At 36.9% G+C, this 25238-nt stretch overlaps 1 protein-coding gene across 1 annotated transcript in view; it reads left to right on the top strand.

The window, feature by feature from the left end:
* GRM8 (glutamate metabotropic receptor 8) overlaps positions 1 to 25238 on the top strand; it is a 718399-nt gene that overhangs the window by 564200 nt on the left and 128961 nt on the right. The window contains exon 8 of the mRNA XM_046670043.1: positions 2407 to 2543. Coding sequence (XP_046525999.1) covers positions 2407 to 2543 — 137 coding nt within the window. The remainder of the gene's footprint in view (positions 1 to 2406; positions 2544 to 25238) is intronic.

The following is a 25238-nucleotide window of genomic DNA, read 5'->3' as shown; positions in this document are numbered from 1 at the left end:
TATTATTTTTGTGATAATATGGCTCTTGCTCACTTGCTTTCCAATATACTTCCTCAAGTTGGAGAAGAGATGTAGCAACAGCTGGCACACTAGGAGTTATGTATAACTCAGAGTACATTCATGAGACTGTGTTCCACAAGTGGTATTCTATTCTGGGTAAAATTCTTCTATTATGATAAAAAAAGATTGGGACTGCACTTGTAGGGGATAAGGAGTCATCAGTGAGGGATGTGACAACATTGGGGATTTTAGTTAGAGTAAATTAAATATTCTTTAATTGGGGAAAATATGGCATCAGGATTTTTTGAAGTGGTATATATATATAAATGTCAGAAATTGCTGATGACATTAATGTGAAATTCATAACTGGTATTCATTTTTCTATCCAGGAATCTTTTTCCAATTTGAATTTCCATTATCCTTTGCCTACATGTCACTTAAAGAACTCTCAACATCCTATCTATTACTGTGTAGTGGTGTATGCGGAAAATACCTGTGGGGTGAATAATAATAGTATCTAATTGCCCATGCATTGTTCTAAGCCCTTGACAACATTTGTTCATTTAATTCTCATAACAACTCTATGAGAAAAGTGTCATTATTACCGCCCTTTTTCAGAGGAGGAAACAGGATTTTAAAGTTAACCTGCTCAAGATCACTAGGAGTTAGAAAAGGTTTGGGTCAGGTGTGGCAGATGGGTTCCACTTGAGTATCTAAGGAGTAGCTAAGGTAGTACTAGTTCCTTGGAGAGCGCCTATTTTATTCCCCAATTTCCTATTTCTTTCTTGATTTGTATATAAAGTCATTTCCCATATGAACTAATAATAATAATAATTTAAATGTATACGGCTCTTTAGGACTTCCAGATATGTTCATATTCATTGTTAAGACCATATGTGACAAGTAGAGAAAAAGAAACATATGTACGTTGTGGAAATGAACAAGGAAGCAGAGTTAGCATAGATATGCAGCTCTTGACTCTCAGACCAGTGCTCTTTCCTCATGCTGTGCCATCTCTTGCAGCCTCAGCAGTTTTTGCAGTTGCCAGGTATCTGTGGTCTCATCAGAGACTTCACACTCTGTTCAGATTTTAGGAAGATTCCAGATAACAGAGAACAATAGACATCTCTCCATTGAATACTAGGAAAGTACCCTAATTGCCGCTGTATGACTCTGATTGTATTTATTTGCAAGTCATTTTTTTTAAATCATTCATTTTTTAAGTTAAATGTTTTAGAATTTTGTGATTATTGGTTTTAGTTATATAACTCTACAAGTAGAATAAGAAACTCATTAAAAGGTGGAAATATATGGAGTTATACATAACTATTTGTAATATATATTTTTGGAGAGTACAATACGGAAAAGAGACAACAAGAAGGAGAAACTTTCTAGTACAGTATAGAAATTACACCATATATGAATGAGAAGGAATTCAGGGAAGGGGACTTGCAGAGAGAAGATAGGACAAAGAAAAAGGATTGGTGTCAGGTGAATTTGTCAAGATAGCAAAGAGTGATCCAAGAAGATGAAGGGGTTGCTAAAGGCTGTTAGAGCAAAGGAAGTCTGTATAGATAGTGAGGCTAGATGGAACAAGAAGACATTGGGGGTAGTGATCCCTTTCCACACTTAAACTTGTGATCATATAAAGGTTAATAAGAGGGAAAGTAAAAGTGAGCAGGAACTATTAAGAGAAAAGATGAAAGCTTCCAAAAGAAATGGGACTTTAGAAAAGACTACATTTCTTGCATCCTGCTGCCCTGCCACTATTACTCTCCTCACAGTGCATCGGGGGAACTTTTATGATCTGAGCAGAGTTGGGACTTCCCAGTGGTCACTGCCTCATCCATTGAGAGGTTCCCAACAGCAGTCCTCAGTGATATTCTCTTGGGCACAGGTAGCAGAAGCAGAGGCTTAGAAGAGAAATTGAATGGGCAACTGCTTCAGAGTGGAGTTGAAGTCAGAAGAAAGTAAAATTCTAGGGACTCTAGGTGGGCCGTTCTGCTACATTCTCAGTTGCTGTTTGCAGTTCATATTGTACAATGGCTGTTATGCTTCAAGACATTTACGCTCTTCTCTATTAACTGTCATTCTCTGTAGCCAGTATTGAATATTCAGCCTATCAACTTTTATTTATTTAACCATTATGTACATTGCCTGACTTGGATACTCATCAGTTACTTTCTAATGTGCATAATAAAGCATGTCTTCTTCCTGTATGTATGTCTGGGTCTCTTTTCATGGAAAGGATAGTGTGCTATCAGGAATGAACTTGTATGGATTACAATCTTCATATCTCTTACTACACACAATATATTTTTATCTACCATTCTTTCTTAGACAAAAGGAAACCCAGTGGGCTATCTTGCTAAAACTTTATTAACATTGTTTTCTAAACATTTATAGGTAGTGCTGGGACACCTGTCACTTTTAATGAAAACGGAGATGCTCCTGGACGTTATGATATCTTCCAATATCAAATAACCAACAAAAGCACAGAATACAAAGTCATTGGGCACTGGACGAATCAACTCCATCTAAAAGCAAGTATCCATATAACCGCCCATTAATGTATATAGTTCTCAGAGAGGAATGCCTAATTTTTAAGTATATAATATAACTTTTGTTAGAATAGATTTTCTTGTAAATAAATTTTCAGAAAATGTATAATTTGATCCTTCTTTCAACTGTAAAATTTTATGGAAAGTCTTAAACATGTGTAGAGAAATCTCCTGATATCTGTAGGGATTTAATGAAAGCTCTTATTATCTTTTAATTGATTATATACCTAGGGAAATTTTGCCCTTTTCTGAAAGTCTTACTTGTTCAAGTGTTTGTACACTTTGTGTGTGTGTGTGTGTGTGTGTGTGGTTGGGGGGGAGTGGTGTATGACAGAGTATGCCATGAATTATAAAGTTAGGGCTTAAAATAAGTGTATTTCACCTTTGCCGCATTGTAAGGTGAGACCTATGGCTACATCTGATTGATGGAACTGAATCATCACCTGTATTTATATTACCTCTTTCAACTGCAACAGCAGAGAAACTTGATGTATCCAAAAGTGATGTTCAGATTATTTAACAGCCCTTAGGTCTGCCTGCTGTCCCTATCTACCTCTGGTACTGTCAAGGTCAAAGGCCATATGAAGATGACTTGGAGATCCCAGTCCAAAGCTGAGTCCCAGGGCCTGGAGGTGGTGCCAAAGGCCACAGGACATTTGCCTGCCTGGGTGTCACACTGCCACCAGGGGCTCTTTTTCCTCACACTGGGATCTGGTGGGGACCCGGTGGGTGTGGCACATTGGACGGCTGCGAGGTGGAGGAGCTTTATCCGATGTGCCTGACTGGCAATTAGCCCTCCAGAGGGGCTCTCCTAGGGAAGGGGTCTTTGGGGGCTCTGTAGAGAGTTGCCTGGTACCGGCACCCACCAATTATAAGGGCCTCTGGAGCAGGAAGCCAATCTTGAACTTGACAGATAAGGGAGGCCCAGGAAATCACAGGGCACAGGGCTAGTGGTGGCTGTGGGGCGGAGGGTGTAGGACTGGTTGGGGCAGCATCTGTTTACCACTGGGTAAGGAATTATTTCACATTTTAGCCACTGTGGTGCCATACCAACGCACACCGGCTTGTTTGGGTCTAGAGAAATAGGGAGCATGCCCTGTAGTCTCAGCTAAGGACTGGAGTTCATTCATACAGCATCTCTTCTACATCTGTAAGGCAGGACTGTTTACAGGAACCGAGAGGCCAAGAAATCTCTACTACGGCAGTGTTTCCTCTACAGGCAGTAAGATACTTTTTAAGTGCTTCAAATAAACTAGAAACATATTCTACTGTTTTATTATTTTAATGTGTATTTCACTCTTTTCTCTGATGAAAGTATCTCCTCTTCTTCATTCTTAAAACTATCATAACACTGTGAGTGTTAAATTCATTTCCTAAATGAATAATTAAGTTCATTTCCTAGCTACAGCTCACCCTAGCTAGAAGGTAAAAGCTTATGACACACATGAGGATGGGGAGAGAGATCATTCTTGTCTGTGTGCAACATGTCTGCATGTGCTTTCTTGGTTTTGAACCCACTCGAAAGGCACTAAAAATTTGGTATTTTTAATACATTTTTCACTTCTGTGCATCCAGTATAGCCCTTGAAGTGATATGTTTGTACAGCACCAGTCACCAAAGTTCTCAGCAAAGAAGCAGATGATGAGAAATAACAAAACTAGGGTATTTATGATTTATTGTCTCTGAAGTGGCTTCCTGACAGTTGTGAGAGTTCTGCATTCAATAACCACAAAGACGGCTTATATTTCCAACTGTTGTTGTACATGTAAGACCACATATCTACAGTTTACTATATGTAGCAGCCTGATGAAATTTTATCCACTGTTCCACAACTGAAATTGACGTTTATTGAAATGGCTTTGATAACTCTACAGATTATTGATACAAATATGAATATCAATAGCTGTTTAGCAAAAGCCCTTTTGAAAGTAGACCTATGTGAAATGAAATAAACATGACAAAGAAAATTTGACAAGGGTTAAAATAGGGAAGCTGCTTTTTATCTGACTTTTCTTAATGCCAAACTGCCTATTTTGTTCTCATGATTAAAGATTTATATAACAAAATTCAATGGTTGAAAGATATGTTCACTAATATATGACACCAAGATAGCTAAAATAACTATACACACAAATACACACACACTTATCTCTCTACATATGCATGATATATTTATTATAAAACTTCGTATTGAATCTCAAGCTGATCTTTTATGTACATTTAACAGTGCGTGAAAGTTTTATGTTTATTATTGTGTTTCGTTCATAAAATATATGAAAACAATTTGTAAAGATTATTTCTCATGCACAGTTATGATCATTTATAACTAGATAGCAGTGGTAGCTTTACTGAAACAGAGAGAATGCAACTCCCAGAAGAAAAGAGAGTGAATTAGATGATGGGGAGAGGTTAAAAGTCAAGGGTTGAATTCTGGAGTTTATCAGGATAAACAGAATGACTATTTCTCCTTGAGAGTTGAATCAGTCACTTGCTTGAAGGTAGAGTAGGGGATGCTTGGAAAGCAACTGATTTGTTAAAATTCTGCTTAGAACTTACGCAAGGCACCAAAGAAAATTCTTTGCCTCTATTTTATCATATGTAAAATTGAAACATCAGTAGCACCTACCTCATATGGTTGTAATAAGAATTAAATGAAATAATAAAATAAAGCATTTAGTCCAGGGCCTGGCACATATGAAATCCACAAACATTACCTGTTGTTAATCCAGTATCTCATGATGGTATATGGTTAGTGGGAGGTCTGATAAGGAGCGTGATGAATGGAAATGTGAAGGTCCTATTAGAAGAGGCACTTGAGTTTGCTTTAGAAAGTTCAGACAGAATCTCCACATTTAAAATGCTGACCATTTGTCCCCACAGCTCGTTGTTTCTGCTCGTCTTTTATATTGGCCTTAATACTTTAGAAAATCTATCTGCACTTAAAAAGTAAACTTTATGTGATATAAATACATAGTTTCCTTCCCTATGGTAGCATGTGGCTAGGTATTGCCACCTAGGCAGTTAATCTTGAATGGATTTGATAAGTTCATTCTGTGCACATACTCTGTGCTAAGAGTTGGGACTAAAGTGAGTTTGTGGCCCCTGCTCTCAAGGTGCTCACAGTCTAGGATGAGAGACAGATGCTCAAACCCAGAATTCTAGAGCAACGAGGCCGGTACACTGATGAAGGTGTGTGCATGGTTTTGCAATGGCAGCTTAGAGAGAGCTTCCTAGTCTGGCCTGACAGCTGATTGGGGGTTGTTAAACATCAGAGAGGGTACTCTTCCCCATATGCTCCATCTCCCCTTATGCTATTAAACCAGATTTACACTAGATTTCACACTCTCAATGGAAAACATTTATCAGCCAATTATTGGACTGAATTCTGCTTATTTTCAAAGAGCCAGTTTTTCTGGCTGAATTCAACCATAAAATAATCTTGTACACAGAGAGTGTATAATTAAGCATATATGTATGCAACAAATTTGCCCTGAATGTATCTTAGCACAGTAAAAGAATTTTTATTTTATATAAAGTAGGTTTTTCTGGAAATATGAGGTGTTTTATTTCCTCAAAAGCATTCTTTTTATCGTTCCAAATATTATTGTTCCTTTTCATTTTTTATGGAACTAACATATGTTCTTAATTTAGCAATTACAATCAGTTAACATAATTGTCTATTTTGATTTAGGTATTCTATTCAATAATCTCAGTCCACGCATGAAGGGCGTATTGTCTTCCTGAGAAGGAATTTGCACAGTTAGGTCTCTCCATTTTGTTAGGCTGATTCTCTCAAGAGACAAGTCGTCTTTATTAGTGATTACAAAACGTATTGTAACCTAGAGGTTCAGAGTAAACAGCAGAGCCTGAACTTTGGAAAGAACAGCCATATGCTGCTTTGAGTCCGCAGGGAGAAGGTGTATCGAGGTTACTGGATGAGCCTGAAATAACTCAGGGCTCACATTTTTGTGCTTCCAACTAGAGTCACTCCTTTTGCATTGCTGGAGGAAGGAGACATAAGTTTTTGCTCGTTTTGTTTCTTGTCTTTTTATTCAAGTAAATAATTTGAAGATAAATAAAAACAGTAAAAGATAGTAACTTCACAAGAGTGCCTCTACCACAATTATTAGTGGCACAGTGTCAACTGGAAAGGGTAATTTGAAGGAGAAAAGTTTCACTGACCCTGATTTAATTTGGAATGGGTCACTCCGTAGATGAGTGTAACTCCTGACAAGGTACTGAATTCTGAACCTCAGTTTTCGCATCTGTTAAGTGGGGATAATAAGTACGCTTATTATGAAGATTAAATGTATTGTAATATAGTGATTGAAAACAAGACCTCAAAGTCAGAAGAAGATGTGTGAATTTCAACTTTCCATTCATGAATCTTATAGCCTTTGGCACATTATTTGACCTCTCTTAGTCTCAAGTTCTTATCTCCATGGAAATCATCATTACTACTTCATAGAGTTCTTGAGATGATTAAAGGAAATTGCATATACAAATATCCTAGAACATTGCCTGACACATATTTAGTGCTAAATGAATATGGTAGTAATAGTTCTGTTTTGCCAGTATACCCAGCCTACTACAGAGGACCTATAATGGGCATTTAAATCTGAAATTCCATATATGCAAAATCTTTTCTGCCTTTATCTTGATATTCTGAGTAGAAAGTAACTAAAAAGAAGTGCCTACACCATGACATCTTGTCTCTGCCTGTACAATAAGTCCAAAATGTTTATTTTGTTATAAAAAAAGTAGGCTCCATGATTCCAATGCTTTGGGGACAACCAGAAACATAAGCAAAATTTCTCGTGCAAATTAGCCCCATTAAATCCATATTTGCTTTGTACATGTAGTATAGTATTTATAACATGATACTTTAACTGAATATATATCTTTGCCTATAGATGGTCAGTCATATACATGCTATACTGGGGATTCCTCAACTTGCTTGGAATACAGAAAAGGAGAATTTCTGAGTCTCCTTGTTTACCTCGTGGTTTGACTGTTTTGGATAAACATTGAAAGTTTTTAACCAAAATCATTAGATTCTTTGATTTCGTAGAGGAATTGCTTTCCTATAATGAAGGATATTGAAACAGTCTTGAAGTAGGGATGGCTTGAATGGAGTTGAAACAGTGCTGGAGGGGAAACTTGACCCTTTATTTTCTTTGACTCTTAGGAGTCATGCAATTTCTCTTTGCATCTGTTTCTCCATTTGCAAAGTTGCCAGCATTTGAAAATGCTTTTTCATATTATTGTCAGTGCATATAAAAAATAGTTCACCCTATGAGACAAGCGTTATATAAAGTACTCTCTTTCCTCCAAAACATGAATGTGAAGTCAGTTCTCTCAGAACTTTTACTACATTCCAATAGAACTTAAAATGCCCCACTGGGTCCTGCCTTTACTCTGTTCTGAAAATATTTTGGTCTGCTTCCTTTCCTTGCTACAAGATGATTCATTGTCAAATCTATGTTTTTGCTTATTAGGTGGGAATTTATTCTTTGCAAAAAAAGGTCATTTTTGGATCAGTACTTATATCTCTGCTTATGAGAAAACAAGCGTTTTATAAATTCATGTTTTTGACACATTGAACAAATGTCAAGGTGATTAAATATTATCTACATTCTTGCCAAGCCCAGACTAGGTGCTCAGGAAGTATTTGTTGAATATGTCATGAATTATATGCTGATAGTTTCTAAATACTGACTGAATATGGAGCAATGATCCAAGATTATTGATTAGGAAGTACGCTTGTGCACAAGATTTTTTATTCAGTGCTGCTCCCTGCCAGCCAGGATGCTAAGCCCTTGAGGAGTTCAAGGTTCAATAAGATAAACTTCCAGATATCAAAGGATTTACAATCTGTTAAAGGGAACGGTGTATTCAAATTCAACTACAATAAAAGCATAATTAGACAAGTACAGATTAAAGAATAAACTATGAATTCAGAACGTGTAATGGTTACCTCCAACTACGGGATCTGGATAAAGTTTCTTGACAGATGAAATTAAAACTGGATCTTAAATTACTTTGGTGGCTAGAAATGGTTGGAAGAGTGTAGAGGCCATGGAAAAAGCATCCATCCATGCACCCGTCCATCCATCCATTCATCTATCTATCCATTCATTCCAGAATAAAGTTCCTCCAATGTGCCATTGTTGTGCTAGGTGCTAGAATGATTTGGAGGTGTTTTGGATTGAGTCCCTACTGTCACCTCTGAATTAGTAGCACTATGCAGAAGGAGAATTCAAGGATATGCCTCTTTCATGAGCCCTTAGTGTACCCAGCTTGTTCCTTTATTCTTGTCAATTTTAAACACACATTCTTATTAGCAGAGTAGGATCAGTATTCACAAGCAAGTATATTCTATACTGGTCTGGAAGCTGGGGAATTGGGAACTGTTCTGATCTAAGTGATTTGCAATATCCCAATAGAGATAGGTTGGGAAGACACTAATATTTGGATTGGCCTTATGGGAGAAGCCTGACATTCAGAAGTCCCCTACCAATCATATTCTTTCCCAGGCCTTTTGGAGAGCTTCCTATATTCTGTAGGATTTTACAGTTGCTGAGTGGCTTCTGATGCCTACCTTTGAGAAGTGCTATCCATTGATGGGCAGGCCCACCCTGCCTATGCAAGGGCTTCATAAGGCCAGTTATAAGTACATTAATGAAGATGGGGACTGTTGCCTAGGTTTTCATAGGGGAAAAAAAAAAAGGGAATAGTTTATTTAGGGAACCGAGTGTGATCCTGAGCTGCCAGAACAGAGGCTAATTTAAGCAGAGGACATTGTGGGGAAGCAAGAAAAATAGCTTGAAGCTGAATTTCGTAGGGTCTCGAGTACTGTGGGAACACCAGTTTGTGTTGTATAGGCTACAGTGAGCTTTTCAGCAGAGATAGTCTCAGCTTTAAACTTCAGGGAAACGTCTTTGGCAGCAAAAGTATAGATTGGCTAACGAAGAGGTTGTTCCATTACTTAGTAGAAACCATAATTAAGAATTAAGTTTTTTCCTGTTTTACCTAATTGTCTGACATATTCTCTGTCTTATCTATCCATCTACTTGGTTTGAGCCTTGTTTCATAAAATGTTTAAAAGGGCTTACTAAGATACAATATCAGAGTAGGCTAAACAACTGAACAAACTAGTGAGGAAATTAGAAAGAAACAATACAGAGAAATAATGAATTTTAGTTAGTAGTCAAATTTAATTTTCTCATCAATAATTATAGCTAATAGATTCATCCAGGCTCTTCAGTAAAGTAAGAAATAATCATACTACTATTTTAAGAACATACAAAATTATTATGCCATATAAAAATATGATTTAATCTGATTAGGAACTGAGAAGCTGGATTCAGTTATCTGGATCTAGTTTGGGGCAGAATCTTGGAGTACTCTAATAATATCCAGTGAATCTGGTAGTTTATCAGGGAAAATGTAAGTAGGGCATTAAAAATCCATGATTATTAATGAAAAACAGGAAGAATCATGTTTAGTTATTTCAATAAATAATAATAAAAATGGCACAGAGAGGGAAAAGAAATCTAAGAAAATGATAGAGGTCAAACTGAAAAAGACAAATCAAAGAATACGATGCAGCTTAAAGAAGGACATAACATAAAGTAGAAAATGCCTCTTTATCCCCAAACCAAAGAAGGGCAGAGGAAGATGGTAACTCTAGAGTTTTATGGGGATCTTAAAGTAATAAAAATAATAATAAATGGTATTTTAATCCTTATTTTAACCTTGGGAAGAGTAAAGCAAATGCAATTTTAACATGACAAGTAGAATACGTAAGGTTAAAATAAGGTTCTAAACATAAAATGATAATCTAGAATAGAGGACTAACTAGTAAAAAAAAAACCTTTTCTTATGGTAGAATTACTAAAATATATGTGAACTCTGTATCCTAGGGCCCTTTAAAAAGCTCAGTGGGCACATCAGCATTATGTAAGGTCTACGATGTAGAAGAGAATTACAAGAAAGAACTAAAAAGTATTCTATATGAATAAAATATGTAGTCCCAGCTGTAGATAGAGGTCAGTAGGTGATAAAAGCATGAAACTAAAATGAATAAAGTTAATATGGCTGTTGACTGAATCCAAAGCTTACATGACATCTTTCCTCAAAGCTTCCACTATTTAAGGAAGGAAAATAGAGCCAGAAGCTGGAACCCTCCCCAATTGCCCACACCATTTTACTGAGGTTATGGATCCTTATGTCCAAGTAAAGTTGCAGAAATGCACGATTGTATATAAACTCAGGGGTTGAGACAAAAAATAGTGTTTTTCCTTCAAATCCGTAAATAAATGACAGAGGGATATAACAAGAGCACAACAAGGACACAGAAAAGTGCTAAATTTTACTAGTATTCCTTGCTTTTATTTGTTCTAAAATCATTTTTAATTAAATTCATTATTTTAAGATAATTGCAGATTCACATGTAGCGGTAAGAAATAATAAATATCCTGTGTCCCCTTTACCCAGTTTCCTCCCCAAAATAACATCTTTAAAAACTAGAGTGTAATATCACAGCCAGGATTTGACATTTATACAGTCCACCAGTCTTGTTCGGATCTCCCCAGTTTTTCTTGTAGTCCTTTGTGTACGTGTGTGTGAGTGTGCATGCGTGTGTGGGTGTTTAGTTCTATGCAAATTTGTTACCTGTGTAGGTCCATGTATCTCCCTGTATAGTCAAGATACGGAACATTTCCATCACTGCAAGGATCCCCCATGTTGCCCTCATATAGCCACACCCGCTTCCCTCTCTATGCCTCGCCCCAGTGCCTGGCAACAACTAACATGTTCTCTATTTCTGTAAATTTGTTATTTCAAGAATGTTATATAAATGAAATCATACTGTATGTAATCCTTTGGGTTTGGCTTTTTGCGCTTGGCATAATTCCCTCAAAATTCATCCAAGTTGCTGTGTTCCTTTTTATTGCTGAATATTACTCCATGATCTGGATGTCCCAAACTTTGTTTAATCACCCACCCTTTGAAGGACACCTGTAAAATAATTCTGGCTAAGCCTGGATGAGTATGCATTCAATTGCACGTAGAGAGAAACAGCAGGGACGAGCGATGTCTTATCTCAGGACTGAACTAAATCATTTTTAGATGACAGTTTTAGAAGTTATATTTAACCTGTTAATAGAGAGTACTTTTAGAAAATAAGAAAGGGAGACTTTATTGCCGCAGCGTACCCCACAGATCCTTTATAACTGACGTGGTGACTCCGTGGCTGCAGTACACTCACGCCCATTGCAGCGAACATACCTAAGAGAAAAAGTCCTCATTTAAAAGTAATACCACCTGGGTCTAGGTCCTTTTAACATCCTAGCCTGTGAAAACAGACCTACCTTTTTCCTTCTCATACTTCACCTTTCCATTCCTTTTATCAATATTGCTCTACAATTGCTGTCTGGCACTAAAACCATACTTTTACTGTGTTTCCAAGACTTCCTCACAGTTGTCCCTGCTGTGTCTTTCTTAGGTGGTTGTAACACTCTGCTAGGCTTTCTGTAACTCCTTCTCATTTGACTGCTTTTATAGCTGTCAGATCTGTTGGTACATGCATTTTTCTGCAATCAGGCCATTCTTTTTTTCTATTCCAAAAAATTAGAATATGACTTCTAGATTAAACCACTATAAGATCTTTGAGACTACTGACCTAACCTCTTTGTAGAATTGTTCCAAAGGTTTGCTGCGGTTGGTGTATGCTGTATAAATCTCCTGGAAAGAACATGCTTTACGCTTGGCAACTGCGAGTAGACTTCCTTAAACGAGGGCAACGAATTATCTTGTCCTTCAAGTTGCTTTATCAAAGAATCAGCCAATTTTTATAAATGGTCTCCATAAAATATTTGATAGTGATTTCATGTTATTTAAGGCACATACAGACTTAAAGGACAGACCCTAGGAAGGTCTGTGATTATGTGGGAAGCATAAGTGGAAATAGGAGACTCACTTTCAGCCTTAGGTCTCAGTAATCCTCAGATAGATTTGTGTTTTATTACTTGATATGTAGGGCCTCAATTTCTATGTTTATAAAATTAGGAATTGAATATAGTTATTCATGAAAATTTCTTCTAGACCTATTATTCTCTAATTGGATAATTCAGGTAGTGAGAGTTATGTTAGAAAGTGTTTTCCTATTTGTTTACTTGTTGTTTTTTAGAGTTAAAAGGTACTCTAGTAAGTTAAACGCCTCAGTCATTCATCTATACAGAAGTGGTGCTACAGCATAAACCTTACCGGTGTTTAAGAATTCAGAGGTCTTCCTTATATGATTAATAAAACATCTTATTTTCAGTTTGGGGTATTTATTTTAAAGATGTATGACTGTTTATAGCCTATAAAAAATAAAACCAAATGGGAGAGGTTAATAGCAACAACTTGGTTATTTTGCTTACCTTTGTTTTAATAAAAATGTAAAAATTGTTAAAAATTATTATGATATTAATTTTCTTTTGCTCCCACAGCAGCATGTTTTTATAGTGTGCTTTAAAAAATAGAACTCTGCTCTAGGAAATCTAACTTTCTTCTACTAGATTAGACTGAATTCAAATAGGGCTAAGTAGAAATGACTAATGTGATTTAAGAAATGCTAGTTTATTTGAAAAGCACTTTTCAATGAAGATAAAAGAAGAGCTAAGTTCTATTTGTGAAGAATTAGGGGATGTCATGCTATAGAAGAACAAGCCACATATGAGTAATAAATGTGAGCTAGGCTTATTTTTGCTCCCATAAAAAGAAAAGTAAAATGATTTCAGAATTCCCACTGTGCCATCTAAAATTTGGTGCATTCAGCTTGTGACATTGAGACAGTTAGTCCACAAGCATTTATTGCCCTTTTGCCTCATACACGGTAAACAGTTTTATGTTTGGAGGCAGATGTATCGGAACACAGGTATAGTGAACACATTTCAATTCTGCCTTCATCACAGGCGTGGGCTTATCCATTTCCTGCGTCTCCCCAGAGTTCTTCCCACTCTATCAGATTTCACATATTTGTGTGTTAAACTTTTCTCCTGAGATGAAGTTTCACATCTGCTACTGGCTGAATAAGCAATTACTGGGCATTGTATGAAAAACAGGACTTTTCCATATCCTTTAAGAGATTGTTAAGAAATAATTGGCCTTAGAAAGTTAATCCCCTTCTACTACCCTATGGCACAGTTTCCCACAGGACAATTTCATTCAGTTTTTTGAGAGTTTGTGATGACTCTGAACATTACGAGGTAGTCTCTTTTACAGTTTTTTTTCCTAAAACTGTTGGAAACCTGAGGCTGAAGTAACTTCCAAAATGGTAACTGTGATTCTTGTCCAAGTCAGCATTTTCTCAAACACCTTGCTCAGAACACTGGATTTTAAACATTTGCTCTACATGCACACAAAGACTCGCTGGTCAAATAAGTCTCGGGAATGTGAGGACAACTGTTTTTGTTTTATTTTCTTTTCCTGCCAGACCTTGTGAAGGCTTTAATATGCTAATGTACATCATGGCTGACTGAGAAGTGGGTACTGGATATACTGTTTAAGAAATTGATTTAACCGTCAATCTCTTTTTATTGGAAGAACGTTTTGTGGAACTAATACTCCTTGAAATGCACTTTGAGAAATGTTGGCTTAAGTTGAATTTTCCGCCTAAGTTGAATTTTACCTTTGTTAACTCATTTAATCTTTATCATAACCCTGTGAGTCTTAGAATGGCCATTCTATAGAAGAGAAAACTAAGATTAACAACAAGTTGCTTTTTTAAATTTATTCAGCTGGTGGAAACAGATTAAATTCACAAGCCTATACATCTGACTCCAATGTGCACGATTTTAAGAACACTGAAGAAGTAGTATCAAGAACTTGGTGAATGCTTGGATATGGGAAACAAGGGAATGGTGGAGCTAGGATGACTCTTTAGAGGAGAATTCAGGAAAAAGAGATTTTAGGAAAAAGATTGCTCTAGGAGAAAACTTCAAGGAGGAAGTCATATGTAAGCTAGATGGATCTTGAATGTTCTGGGCAAGGGACCTGAAGGCAGGGCATGCCAAGGGTAAGGAGTAGCCTGCACAGAGGCAGAAAGAGGAAGTTTTGGAATTTTCATGAACAGAGAGAATAGGAAGGGGAACCAAAGAAGATCTATTTAAAAAACAAATTTTGGAATTTGAATTTCAACTTTGAGTGTGGATATCATCGTAGAACTATCATCAATTACTGTAAAGAAATGACAACTGCATTTAGGAAGATTAACTGCCATCAGCCTATAAAGAAGACGGTCTTCAGAGACAATCATACTTTAATAGTGTTATTTGACTATTTAAATGGTTAGTGAATAGGCATGCCTTTAACTTACTGCTTATTTATTTAAAAAAATTATCCTTTGTCGGTATCACAACTTAGTTTTCTTTTTACGAAACACCTCATTTCTTGAACTTAGTATTGACTTGATCTCACTTTAAGGAATTTAGGGGCCTTTGAGGTAGGAATAACAAGAATTCAAAATTTATTTAATAACCATTTCTATAAGGTTGGTTAATAACAGCGTACTAAATAGATATCTTATAGTTTAATCTTTACTAATTCCTTCAATGCCACAATTTTGCGTATGTAAGTGAATGATTCAGTGAACAAATTCAGGAGACATCTGGGCTGAGCTTTAGTTCAACTGACAAATTATAGACACTCTTGGTGCACCCCAGAAGACAGGCAAGTAAAATTTCTTTTCATAGAATACCAACTGCTTTTGCCATTTCTAGAAAACTCTATAAATCTAGTTGGCCAGTGGTGACATGTTGTACCAGCAACAGAGCAAAGCCTATCTGTAATGTCCGCTGCCTGCCATAGGCTTATTAAAATGTCACTGCTCCAGAATAGAGGCCAACTCCAGTCAACACACTAGAGCTCTGAAATCTTTCCTCATCCAGGAATTGAAGATTCCTATTATATAGGGGTTCCTGTTTTACAGAATCTTCTTAAAGATCAAGAGTTTTGTGCGTGAAAATACTTTGTAAACTTCAAAATGCTGTAGAATTGTCACCTATTATTTGTGAAGGCCATAATCATTTTGGATGGAGAATAACAGCCACACAAAGCCACATTTAAAAAAACCCCTCAATTTTTGTTGTTTTTTCCCTTGGGAGAATTTTTGACATATTTTTGAGACAAGTATAAATTTAATTGGAATCGGATTTGCATACATTTCAACAGAACTGAACTTCTAGTATTTTGTTTCCTCCGATTTTTGCAATCTTTTACCCTTACTTAGGAAAAAAAAAACTTTTCATACCTACCTCACATAAGATAACACCTATGGAAAGTTCTGGTACTGTAATTGGCACACAGAGTATGTTATCAGTAAATGTGGGTTGAATCTGAAAAGTCTTCTTGAATGTTTTTCACTCCCTTGCTTCAGATGAGTAAGGCCAGAATGGGAAGAGAAATATATGTTTTCTAAAAAATTTTTTCTTTAATATTTGTCCTACAGCAGATGTATAATATAAAATACGACTAAAATTAGAGAACTAAATTTACGACCGAAATTAAAAACAGTAATTTTCAATGAATATGCCATTTTGCAGCCTTTTAGTAGATCACATTTGTTGGCGTATAAAAGATAGCTGCCTTTTGTAACTGGAGCCCTCGCCATTCAAGAGCACACCTCTGGAGCATGGCAGCCGTCTGCTGCTGCTCCCTAGTGGCTGCCCCAAAACTGCCCAGATTCTCTAAATGTTGAGTGGAAGGAGAGAAAGGAGCAGCTGTTCTGGAGCTTTGTGGCTGCCTCTGCCCTCCTCACCACCTGGCATATATACAGCTCTGCTCATGGAGCGGCAGACACACTAAGCCGAGCTGTATTTCTCTCCACACCAGTTGTTCATTCCTCACACAAAACGCTAATCTCTTTTCTGCCATCCTTTATCCTTCTCTTTTCTCTTATGCCTGTTCTTTCTTCAGGATGCTAAGTGAGAACGGGAAAGGGAGACTGAGAGGCCATACCCAGAGGAATGTGGATTCTGGCCAAACTGCATCCTGCTTCCCATCTCTCTACTTTTGTTTCTTTAACCAAAAATTCTTAAAAACTTGTGTCAGAAATCTGTATAAATACATCCATTTCATTTAGTTTCAAATAACCCCCTATACTGATATTGCTGTTTATATGTAATAAGAACAATATAAATATAAGACTATAAAAAGTTTTCCACTCTAGTTTTCTCTTTAAGGAGAAACATCTTTGCTGCCCATAATCAAGTCTATGAATGAGGGGAGAATCAGGAATCACTGAAATAAGCTTGACTGATTTACACTGAAAAGATCAGAGAAAGAAATTAATATATCTGTCAGATGAGAGGGAAGGGAATAGAGAAAGAGGAACATCCCTGCTTTGGTGGGAGATTTTGAAAGTTAAGAAAGAAGAGAGAGTCAGGCAGCTGCAAAATGTGAAAGGTATTTATACAGAGAGAAAGAAAAAATGAATGCTTGAGATCAAGAGACCTTCCATGGAAGAAAGCATGCTCAAGAGGAATGCAAAAAGGATTTTCAGAAATTGTGCTTGGTTAGACGAGTTACATAGAGATTCATCTTTTGGAATTGCTGAGAAACTTCAATGAATTTTTAAGTTGCTTCTAAATTATTTTCTGAATATTTAGACACTATGCCGTAGTGCCATGAGGCAGCTGAGATTTCTGTGGTTTGCATGTATCTGAATGTAAAGTGTTATACCTAGTGGTTTTTGGAATAAGTCATCACCTAGAACATAGATTAGACTGAAATTTCAGTGTCTTACAGTTTGGAAACTTCACAGAAATTTCTAGATAACTACGTGTTGTCTGGGATTGTCCTTGGAATGCTATACCAAAGCCAAAGGGAAACTTTAGCTACTAGTCTGAGATTAGAAGGCTTTGGGGTGATAATCTACTATTTGACATTGGATTACTTTATGGATTATTATTTTTTTAATTCAGTATTAAGTAAATGCAGTAAATTGAGACAGCCTAGGAAGTTCATTTAGGTAACTGCAGATTGGAAATTAGATTTTTAATCTTACCTCCTAAGAGATCAAAGATTTAAAGAAATGAGAGAGCATTCAGAATGAAGGAAGGAGGAATGGCACCCAAGACTGGCTTGATTTATGTCTTAGAGTCCTGTTCCACTGACTGAGGTTCTCCTCCTAGAGGTTAGACTTGGAAAGCAACAGTGATACTAGGAATTTAAGGAATTAATGGCCAACTACAGAAAAACAGGCCTTGAAGTTATGGAGAGGATTTCCCACTGAAATAGGACAGCTGTGATAAGCCTTGGAGGCCACGGAGTCAGAGACTGCAGGATATGACTCGAGGATGTTTTCCTGGATTCAAAGATGGCACAAGCTGAGCTTCTGAAGAAGACTGCCTCACTGACCTAGAAAGGGAACTGCAGAGTCCGTGGAGGCCAGGCGTGTAAGTTTAATCTATAATTAGGCTTTGATAACAGGGGAAGAGGTCTCTGTTATGCATTCAGACCAGAGGGAATTTGTACCCTGCACCTGTGAAGTCAGAATCTTCACTGAGTTTTTGAGGAATAGAAAATGAAAATATCAAAAGTGTGGGAGGAAAGAAAAAGAGACAATAAAAAGTGTGGGCTGATTTTAGGGGAATTTCTTTGCAATTTTAAAAGAAGGAAAAGACTCAGAGATATTTGTAAGTATTAGAGACATTAAAAGACGGTAAAAGATGACTTTTCATAAATTTTGCTGTATGCTATGAATTAAGTCTTCCTCTGGTATTTCTGAGTCAAATGAATAAATACTCAAATCACTTTGCGAAATTTTCATGGGAATTTAGTTTTTTAATATTACATGATAGTGGACACAATCCACGTGATGCATTGACTTTGCAAGTGTTAAGCATGTTTACAACTGAGGAAACTAAGGCTCAGAAAATAGAGATGTCTCACCCATGACTCTCCAGCAGTAGCATGTGATCAAGACTCAAGCTTCTTGCATTAATACAGTGGCTGCCTCCCAGCCTCCGTCATGCTTCTTCTTATTAATTACTCTGGGAGAACAGTGAATGGAGGCCTGGGAGTTGGTGGAGTGGGCTAGTAGTAATTAGGTGATAAGAGAAATGTATTTAGGTACAAGACCTAAAATTCCACTTGGAAATTAAGTTGCCAAAGCAAGAGAGACATAAATACAAGAAAAGAGAGTAAAACTCATAATAGTGCCTTAAGACAGAATGTTCTTATAAGGGGTTGGTGCCTCATAAATGTAACTTACAAACTAAAAAAATATGATGTATGTAAATAAATATAATGTTCCTGAGTCCCACATTAACTTCTGATTATCCAATTATGGTGATTTGGTTAGAAGACAAGACTCATGGGTCAAGTAGCAGATATTATTTCTCTCCCTAAAGGATCTGTTAGCTACCTTACAGTATATGGTAGCTCAGAGCTAACTGGGAGAAAAAGAACCACCAGAGAATTTAAGAGGATAGCAAGAAAGTCAGTTCTGAGACAGAGCTTGGAATAGGGCTGAGAGAAGACTGTGAGTCACGTTGTGCTGTCCTTGCCTAATAGAGTCAGTATTCATCAGGGAACCTCTGCACAGGAAGGGCCAATTCCGCGCCTTAACAGCCTGGTCAATCAATAGCATCAGACTATAGGGATAGTCTCTGGACAGTCTACAAAACAGTCCAAAAAAAGGGAACTAGTTTACAAAAAGTAGAGTGCACTGCAATTTTTGAGTGTCTAATTAAAAAGAAAGAAAATGAAAATGAAAGAAATGGAACTCTAGTTGCCCTGGGGCTTTCAGATCTCTAGTTACCTAAAGACCTTACTTTGTAGAAAAAAAGCAAAGTGAAAACAGAATTGGAAAACATATCTGAGGATTCAGGTACTTAAGAGTTTAAACAAAGACCAGTCCAGAAGGTGTAGCATTATCACTGATCATATGATCGGTGGGAAAACCCTTAGTTCGTAAGAAAGGCACTTACACATCCAGCATCGAAATGTGTTCATGATGAATGTGTGGTTTTTCCAAATTTATTACATCCTTTCCTTATATCCCCTCAGTCTGTACCCAGACTTACTTGCCTACTTGTTAAGCTTTCACTTAGTCATGATAAACTCTGTGGTTATCTGGTAAACAGCTATTATGTTCCAGCAGAAATTAGTGAATTTGCTTATGTCTAGCAATGATGAGGAGTTTAATATTCTGCCAGTAACAATAGTAATGTGTTTGATGTAATGGTTTATTCATTAAACCAACAGCTACTGTTCAGTGTTAGCAGGTTGAACCGTATCATTGACTGAACCCAGAAATAAGAATTTAGTCCCCAGGTTAGTTGGTGTCATTTAAAATGGTGGTTTTACTTTTTAATTTCTTTTGAAGTTTTTATTTTAGAAAATTGCTTGAAATGGAAAGCAAGAATATCTGATCCCATTCTCTCGACCCTTGGACCCAGTGTCAAGAGAAAATCTCTTTTAATTGTTTGTTTATAGGGTTTTTTGGTGGGAACTCTAGGGATTATTTTTATATCTCAAGTCCTTCATTTATCAAATTATTTACCGACATCATGATAAGAAAGATAAAGACTTGAGTTCACTTTTGCTTCCCTTTACTCTCTCTTCTCCTCCCAGCATTTGTCTTTTATTGTTTTGAGATTCTGGTTTTTCTTCTGGTAAATTTTATGAAAAAGTATAGTTAAGCCTCTATTTCTGGCTCCAAACTTTTGAAATATATCTTAACTCTCTGTTTTTTAAGAAAAATATATTAAAACATATACGCTTTGTTATGCTCTTTCTTCCCATACAATCCATTTTTTTGGAGTCAGATTTTCACTTTTACGTCATTATGTTTTTAACATTGACATTCTGTCCTGTAAGGACAACCACTTCTTCCCTTTCTTTGTCCCTAGGTTCACTTTAACAGCAGAAAACAAATAAACATTTACATTATTATGACTGTGGAAATATTATTTAAGCTCTGGGCTAAGATTCCGTTTCCTATTCCAAAAGATCTGATGCTGTAAACCTGGGCCACTGAAGGAGAATATTGTTGGCATCAAGGTTACATGGATTCTCCTTTCTTACACTCAGTCTATTGTGTAACCTTCTGATGCATTTTTATTTACTTTATATTTAGACTTAAAAAAAGAAATTTGCCCTGTTGTACCCAATTGCCATTCTGTTTGTTTTTCCTTGCACAGTTTGTCCTTGTCTTCCTCTCTCTCTCTCCCTCTTTCTCTCTTCATTATCTTCATGGCTCTTCCTTCAACCCCCTAGTGATTTCCCATGTGTACCTCTCTGTCTCTCCTTGCTCCCGGTTTTATTGGTTGCTTTCTGAGTTTGCTGCACAACTGCCCTTCCCTGAATTCCCTTCTGGGATGGAATATTTTCCCATGAAATCCATGTTTTCCTCTTTCTTAGTTTACTTCCTGCATTTTTGGAATCCTCAAATAAATTCCCATGCTAGGGTGTAAGGGAGGAAAACTATCTCAGTGAATGTCTAAAAAACGGCTGGCTTACACTTCATTGATAGTTTGCTTGAATGTGGAAGCATTGATAGAAAATTATTTTCCATCAAAATTTTGAAGGAATTATTTGGTTCTTTCTAATATCCAGTATATTCCTAAAAAGACATACTTTTGTAAGAAACTAGGGGTGGTGTGCATCATCTGTCATTCCTCAGACAGGGAACTCAGTGGGCCCTTTCACTGCGCAGAGTCATGCCTAAGTACAGGAACATTGCTTTGTATTATTTGTTAGGTATTAGACCACCCCTCAATCTTCTCTGGTTTTTCTTTCTGGAATTCTGTTACCCAAATATCATGCTCTGTGGGGCGATCCTTGGCCTCTCTTACATTTTCTCTCTCATATTTGTGTTTTTGTTTTACATGTTCTACATGTTCTCAATTTTATTTTTCAGTCTTTCCAACTTTTTATTTCAACAATTATATTGTTAATCTCTAATAGTAGCATTTTTGGTCCCTGGTGTCCACTATTAATAGCATCTTATTTTAAATTTACAGGTATGTTTTCCTCTTGAATATCGATAAAAAAGTTATTTAGAATTTTTCAAAGTTCCTTTTTATTCTGCAGGATACCTCAATGTCCTCCAAGATCAGGGAGTTTTCAGTTGGTTTATCTTCTGTTCTGGCTTTCTCTTTCCTGCCGTTTGGTGATACTTGCTGTAAGAAATTTCGAGATACTTCGAATGGTTTTCCTCTGCTGCTGTGAAAGATGATTGACTTTTCCCTCCCTGAATCTCTGATCTGAAAAGGAAATCAGACCAGAAATTCTGTGCAGGTGAGAGAAGGAGGGGGGTATATCTGTTGGCGAGTGAAGAGGATTTTTTTCTCCCGGGAAGGACCCACATACACACTAGAAGTCTTAATATTCCCAGATTTTTGTTTAGTTTTTTTAAGAAGACCCCTCTGGTTTCTTGCCTAGAGGTAAATGCCAATTAAGTGGGGTGGCTGTCCTATCTTGGTTCTGTAATATAGACCATCATTGATCCTGTATATAGACAATTTCAACATAGTGTTTTAATATCATTTGAATTTCATTAAATTCAGATTACTTGCTGTCTCTGGGTGTTATGTCTCCATGAGTTCCTTTTGGGAAAATTAGTTCCCCTTGAGGCCCCCAGCAGTATATTTTAAGTTATGAATTTTCAACTTATTTTTATCTATCCATCTATGAGCTTCCATATTCTCTATTTCTAGTATTTGTGAAAAATCTCCCCTATTGGTGGCAACTTCCATTACATTTTGTGTGATTACATAATCTCTAATGACTTTATTCTCTCTTGCACATGTAGACTTTCATGGCAGAGAGGTGCTGGAGTGATGGACAGCAAATTCATGAGCCCATTCCCCATCCTAGACCAGCAGCATTAATGTGGTTTTGAAAGTAACCACATGAAATGTCTTACTTGTGAAGAGGGTGGTTGCCTATTAATTGTGTAGATTATTAGATTTAGGAAATAAGTGACAGACATCTCAGTAATGATATTTGAATCGCGTCATAACTCATGCTGCTGACATATTAAGTATATGTTCTTAAGGCAAGATTTTGTTGGGATTTTTATGAATGAATATGTGAACTGACTGGATATCTACTTTCCAGAAAGAGTTCTGGATTGTGTTTTTGCTCTTCCACATGTCTGGTTTTCCTAGCATGGGGTAGCCAGAGGAAGTGTTGTCATGGTAACTCCTATGGATGAGGATGTTGGGAAGAATGTCAGAAAATGTCATGAAGTTTTTAATAGTTTTATAACTTAGCATCAGTGGCATTCAGGTAAAGGAAGATGTTTCTCAAGAGCTCTTCAACCTTCCAATATATAGGAATAGTGCTAAACTAAATTATTAGTTTTTACCACTTATAAAAACTTCTTTAGAGACTTCTAGTCCTTGACAGTGGGTGGGTTGCTTCCTAGGAGTATAGAAGTTATTTTGAATTTCTAATTTCTAATTTCTAGTTTATTTTATATTCATACAATGAAATTGGCTATTGCAGCTAGAGTGGCTTAATGCTTTGAGCCCCAAAGTTATAATTTAAGAAATATCCTACCCGACAGATGTCTAGGACCTATATCCCACTCCATGCTCACTGATGCAAGGATTTTTCATCCAACACTATTCTATATTATCTCCCAATGGTGGAATGCAGGTGAACTGAAATGAAATATAAAATGACTGAAGGCCAGAAAATATGAATATGTGATGTAGAGAGTAGGCATGTGGCAAAGTACTGACTGAGAAGAAATGAGATGAGAAAGAAGCAGCTAAGGGGAAAAAACCAATAGAAACCAAAAGAAAATATCAAATTAAATTTAGGAATCAAGGAGATTGGAAAAATGTGATGAAGTCTGGAGCCAGGGAAGGGTTAAGAGGAAAATCAGAATGTTCTGGTCATGAAATCCAAGTGAATAAGCAATAAACTCACATTTTAGGTTACTGTGGAGAGAGAAAATTTTATTTTAAGGGGATAAGTTCTTCTTGGAACCCTGATTGAAAACCCTAAGCAATTTTAAGGACTAGAAATTTAAAAAGGATCATTTCTAAGATTGATATTGTTTAGATCTGAAAATCTGTCAGACCTGGGATTGACTTATGTGTCTGTATTTCACCTTTCTGTATTCAGATTAGAATCCTAACACTGTGCAACCATTAACAGAGTAGATTTTTCTTTCTAAACGGATAAGACTGCGTACTTGGATAATTTATGTTGTCGGAGGGGTGTAGGAGAAGACACGCTTTACCTCAAGTTACCAGGAGAAGCCACTTGGCCCCATTTCATCACAGTGAAACTGACAGACGCTAGCTAAGGAAAGCTGCCTCCTTGAGAGCTCTCCACCTGGTTTCATTCAAATTTTAGTGACAACGTGTTAACGCTGCCTGAGAAGTACTGATCTGTCAGTGTTTGCCTGGCACCTCTGATCTGAACACAAAGTGTTCTTTTCTTCTTGAGGTAGAATAAAATTAAAAATAAAATTCGGTTTCAGCATTTTTGTCTCTTTAGAAGAAGTTCAGTGTATCTTAGGAGAACAAAAATTTTATTACGTATAGCCTGTCGGGATTGTTAAATACCCAAGTTGGAAAGGACTTCTTTTCAAACAATGGTTTCTTGGCACTTTTACCAGCTTCATTGTGGGGAGCAAATTAGAGAAACATTGGCTTGTGGCTACATTCTGTAAAACACAAAACAAAACAAGATTAAGAAACTACTCAGTCTTTAGATGGCTCACTGTTTTGAGAGAAGAAACATTTTCCTATTAGATACTTGTGAATCTTTTGTGTGTTCATTTGGAACAGTTAAACTTTGGGGCATAAATTAAAAAAGAATAATTTTAAGAAATACGATAGAGTGGAATTTTGAAGAATCACAAGCGTGGAGCTGAGTCATTGCTGTTCAGCAGTTAATTTGCAAAGGCTTTGTTCATCTCTGGTTTATTTTCAGGGATTCAATGTCTTGATCTTCTCCTACTTCTCCTTGATTTCCTCTTCAATAGGATCAACCTTGAAAGTGATTTTACATTTGTTTAGCTTGTTTCATCCTAGCTACATCCAAATCCCTTTGTCATGATTTCCAACTGATTAAAGAGCTACAAACAATTGTCATAATACTAAAGCCACCGGATAGGCTCTGGCATTACTCCTTTTCTGATTTAATTTTAATGTTATAAAAATCCTATGGAAGAATAGTTCCATTTATTTTTAACCTGATTGACATTTTTAACTTTAGTGTAGCCATTTAGAACTAAAATGAGGGAAAGCATTGTACGTCTGTCCCTTACACCTCCCATTGTAGGTTAGAGTTGTATTTTGGCTAACTAAAGTGTGAGTGGGGGCTGGTGGGCAGGGATGGGGGGAGGGGTGTCCTGGGTTGCTATTCTCTTTTTGAACATCTTATTTTTCTCTCTCTACAGCTGGTTTGGGGCAGGCAGGAGCAATAGGTGAAACTTGATGTGGGCTTGGTGAGTTGAGGAGTTGAAAGAAAGATTTCTTGGACCCTCAAGGTCTGGCAGTAGTGCTCTTTTATTCAGAGAGTATCATGGTGTAGCATGGGGACAGGACTCATAGGCGGTAAGAGCTGCAGGCATGGGGACAGGACCCAATGGGCAGTAAGAGCTGCAGGCATAGGGACAGGACCCATGGGCAGTGAGGAGCTGCAGGCATGGGGACAGGA

The sequence above is a fragment of the Equus quagga genome, chromosome 8 (genome assembly GCF_021613505.1).
Source record: "Equus quagga isolate Etosha38 chromosome 8, UCLA_HA_Equagga_1.0, whole genome shotgun sequence".
Lineage (NCBI taxonomy): Eukaryota > Metazoa > Chordata > Mammalia > Perissodactyla > Equidae > Equus > Equus quagga.
This window is presented reverse-complemented; position numbering and strand designations above follow the sequence as displayed.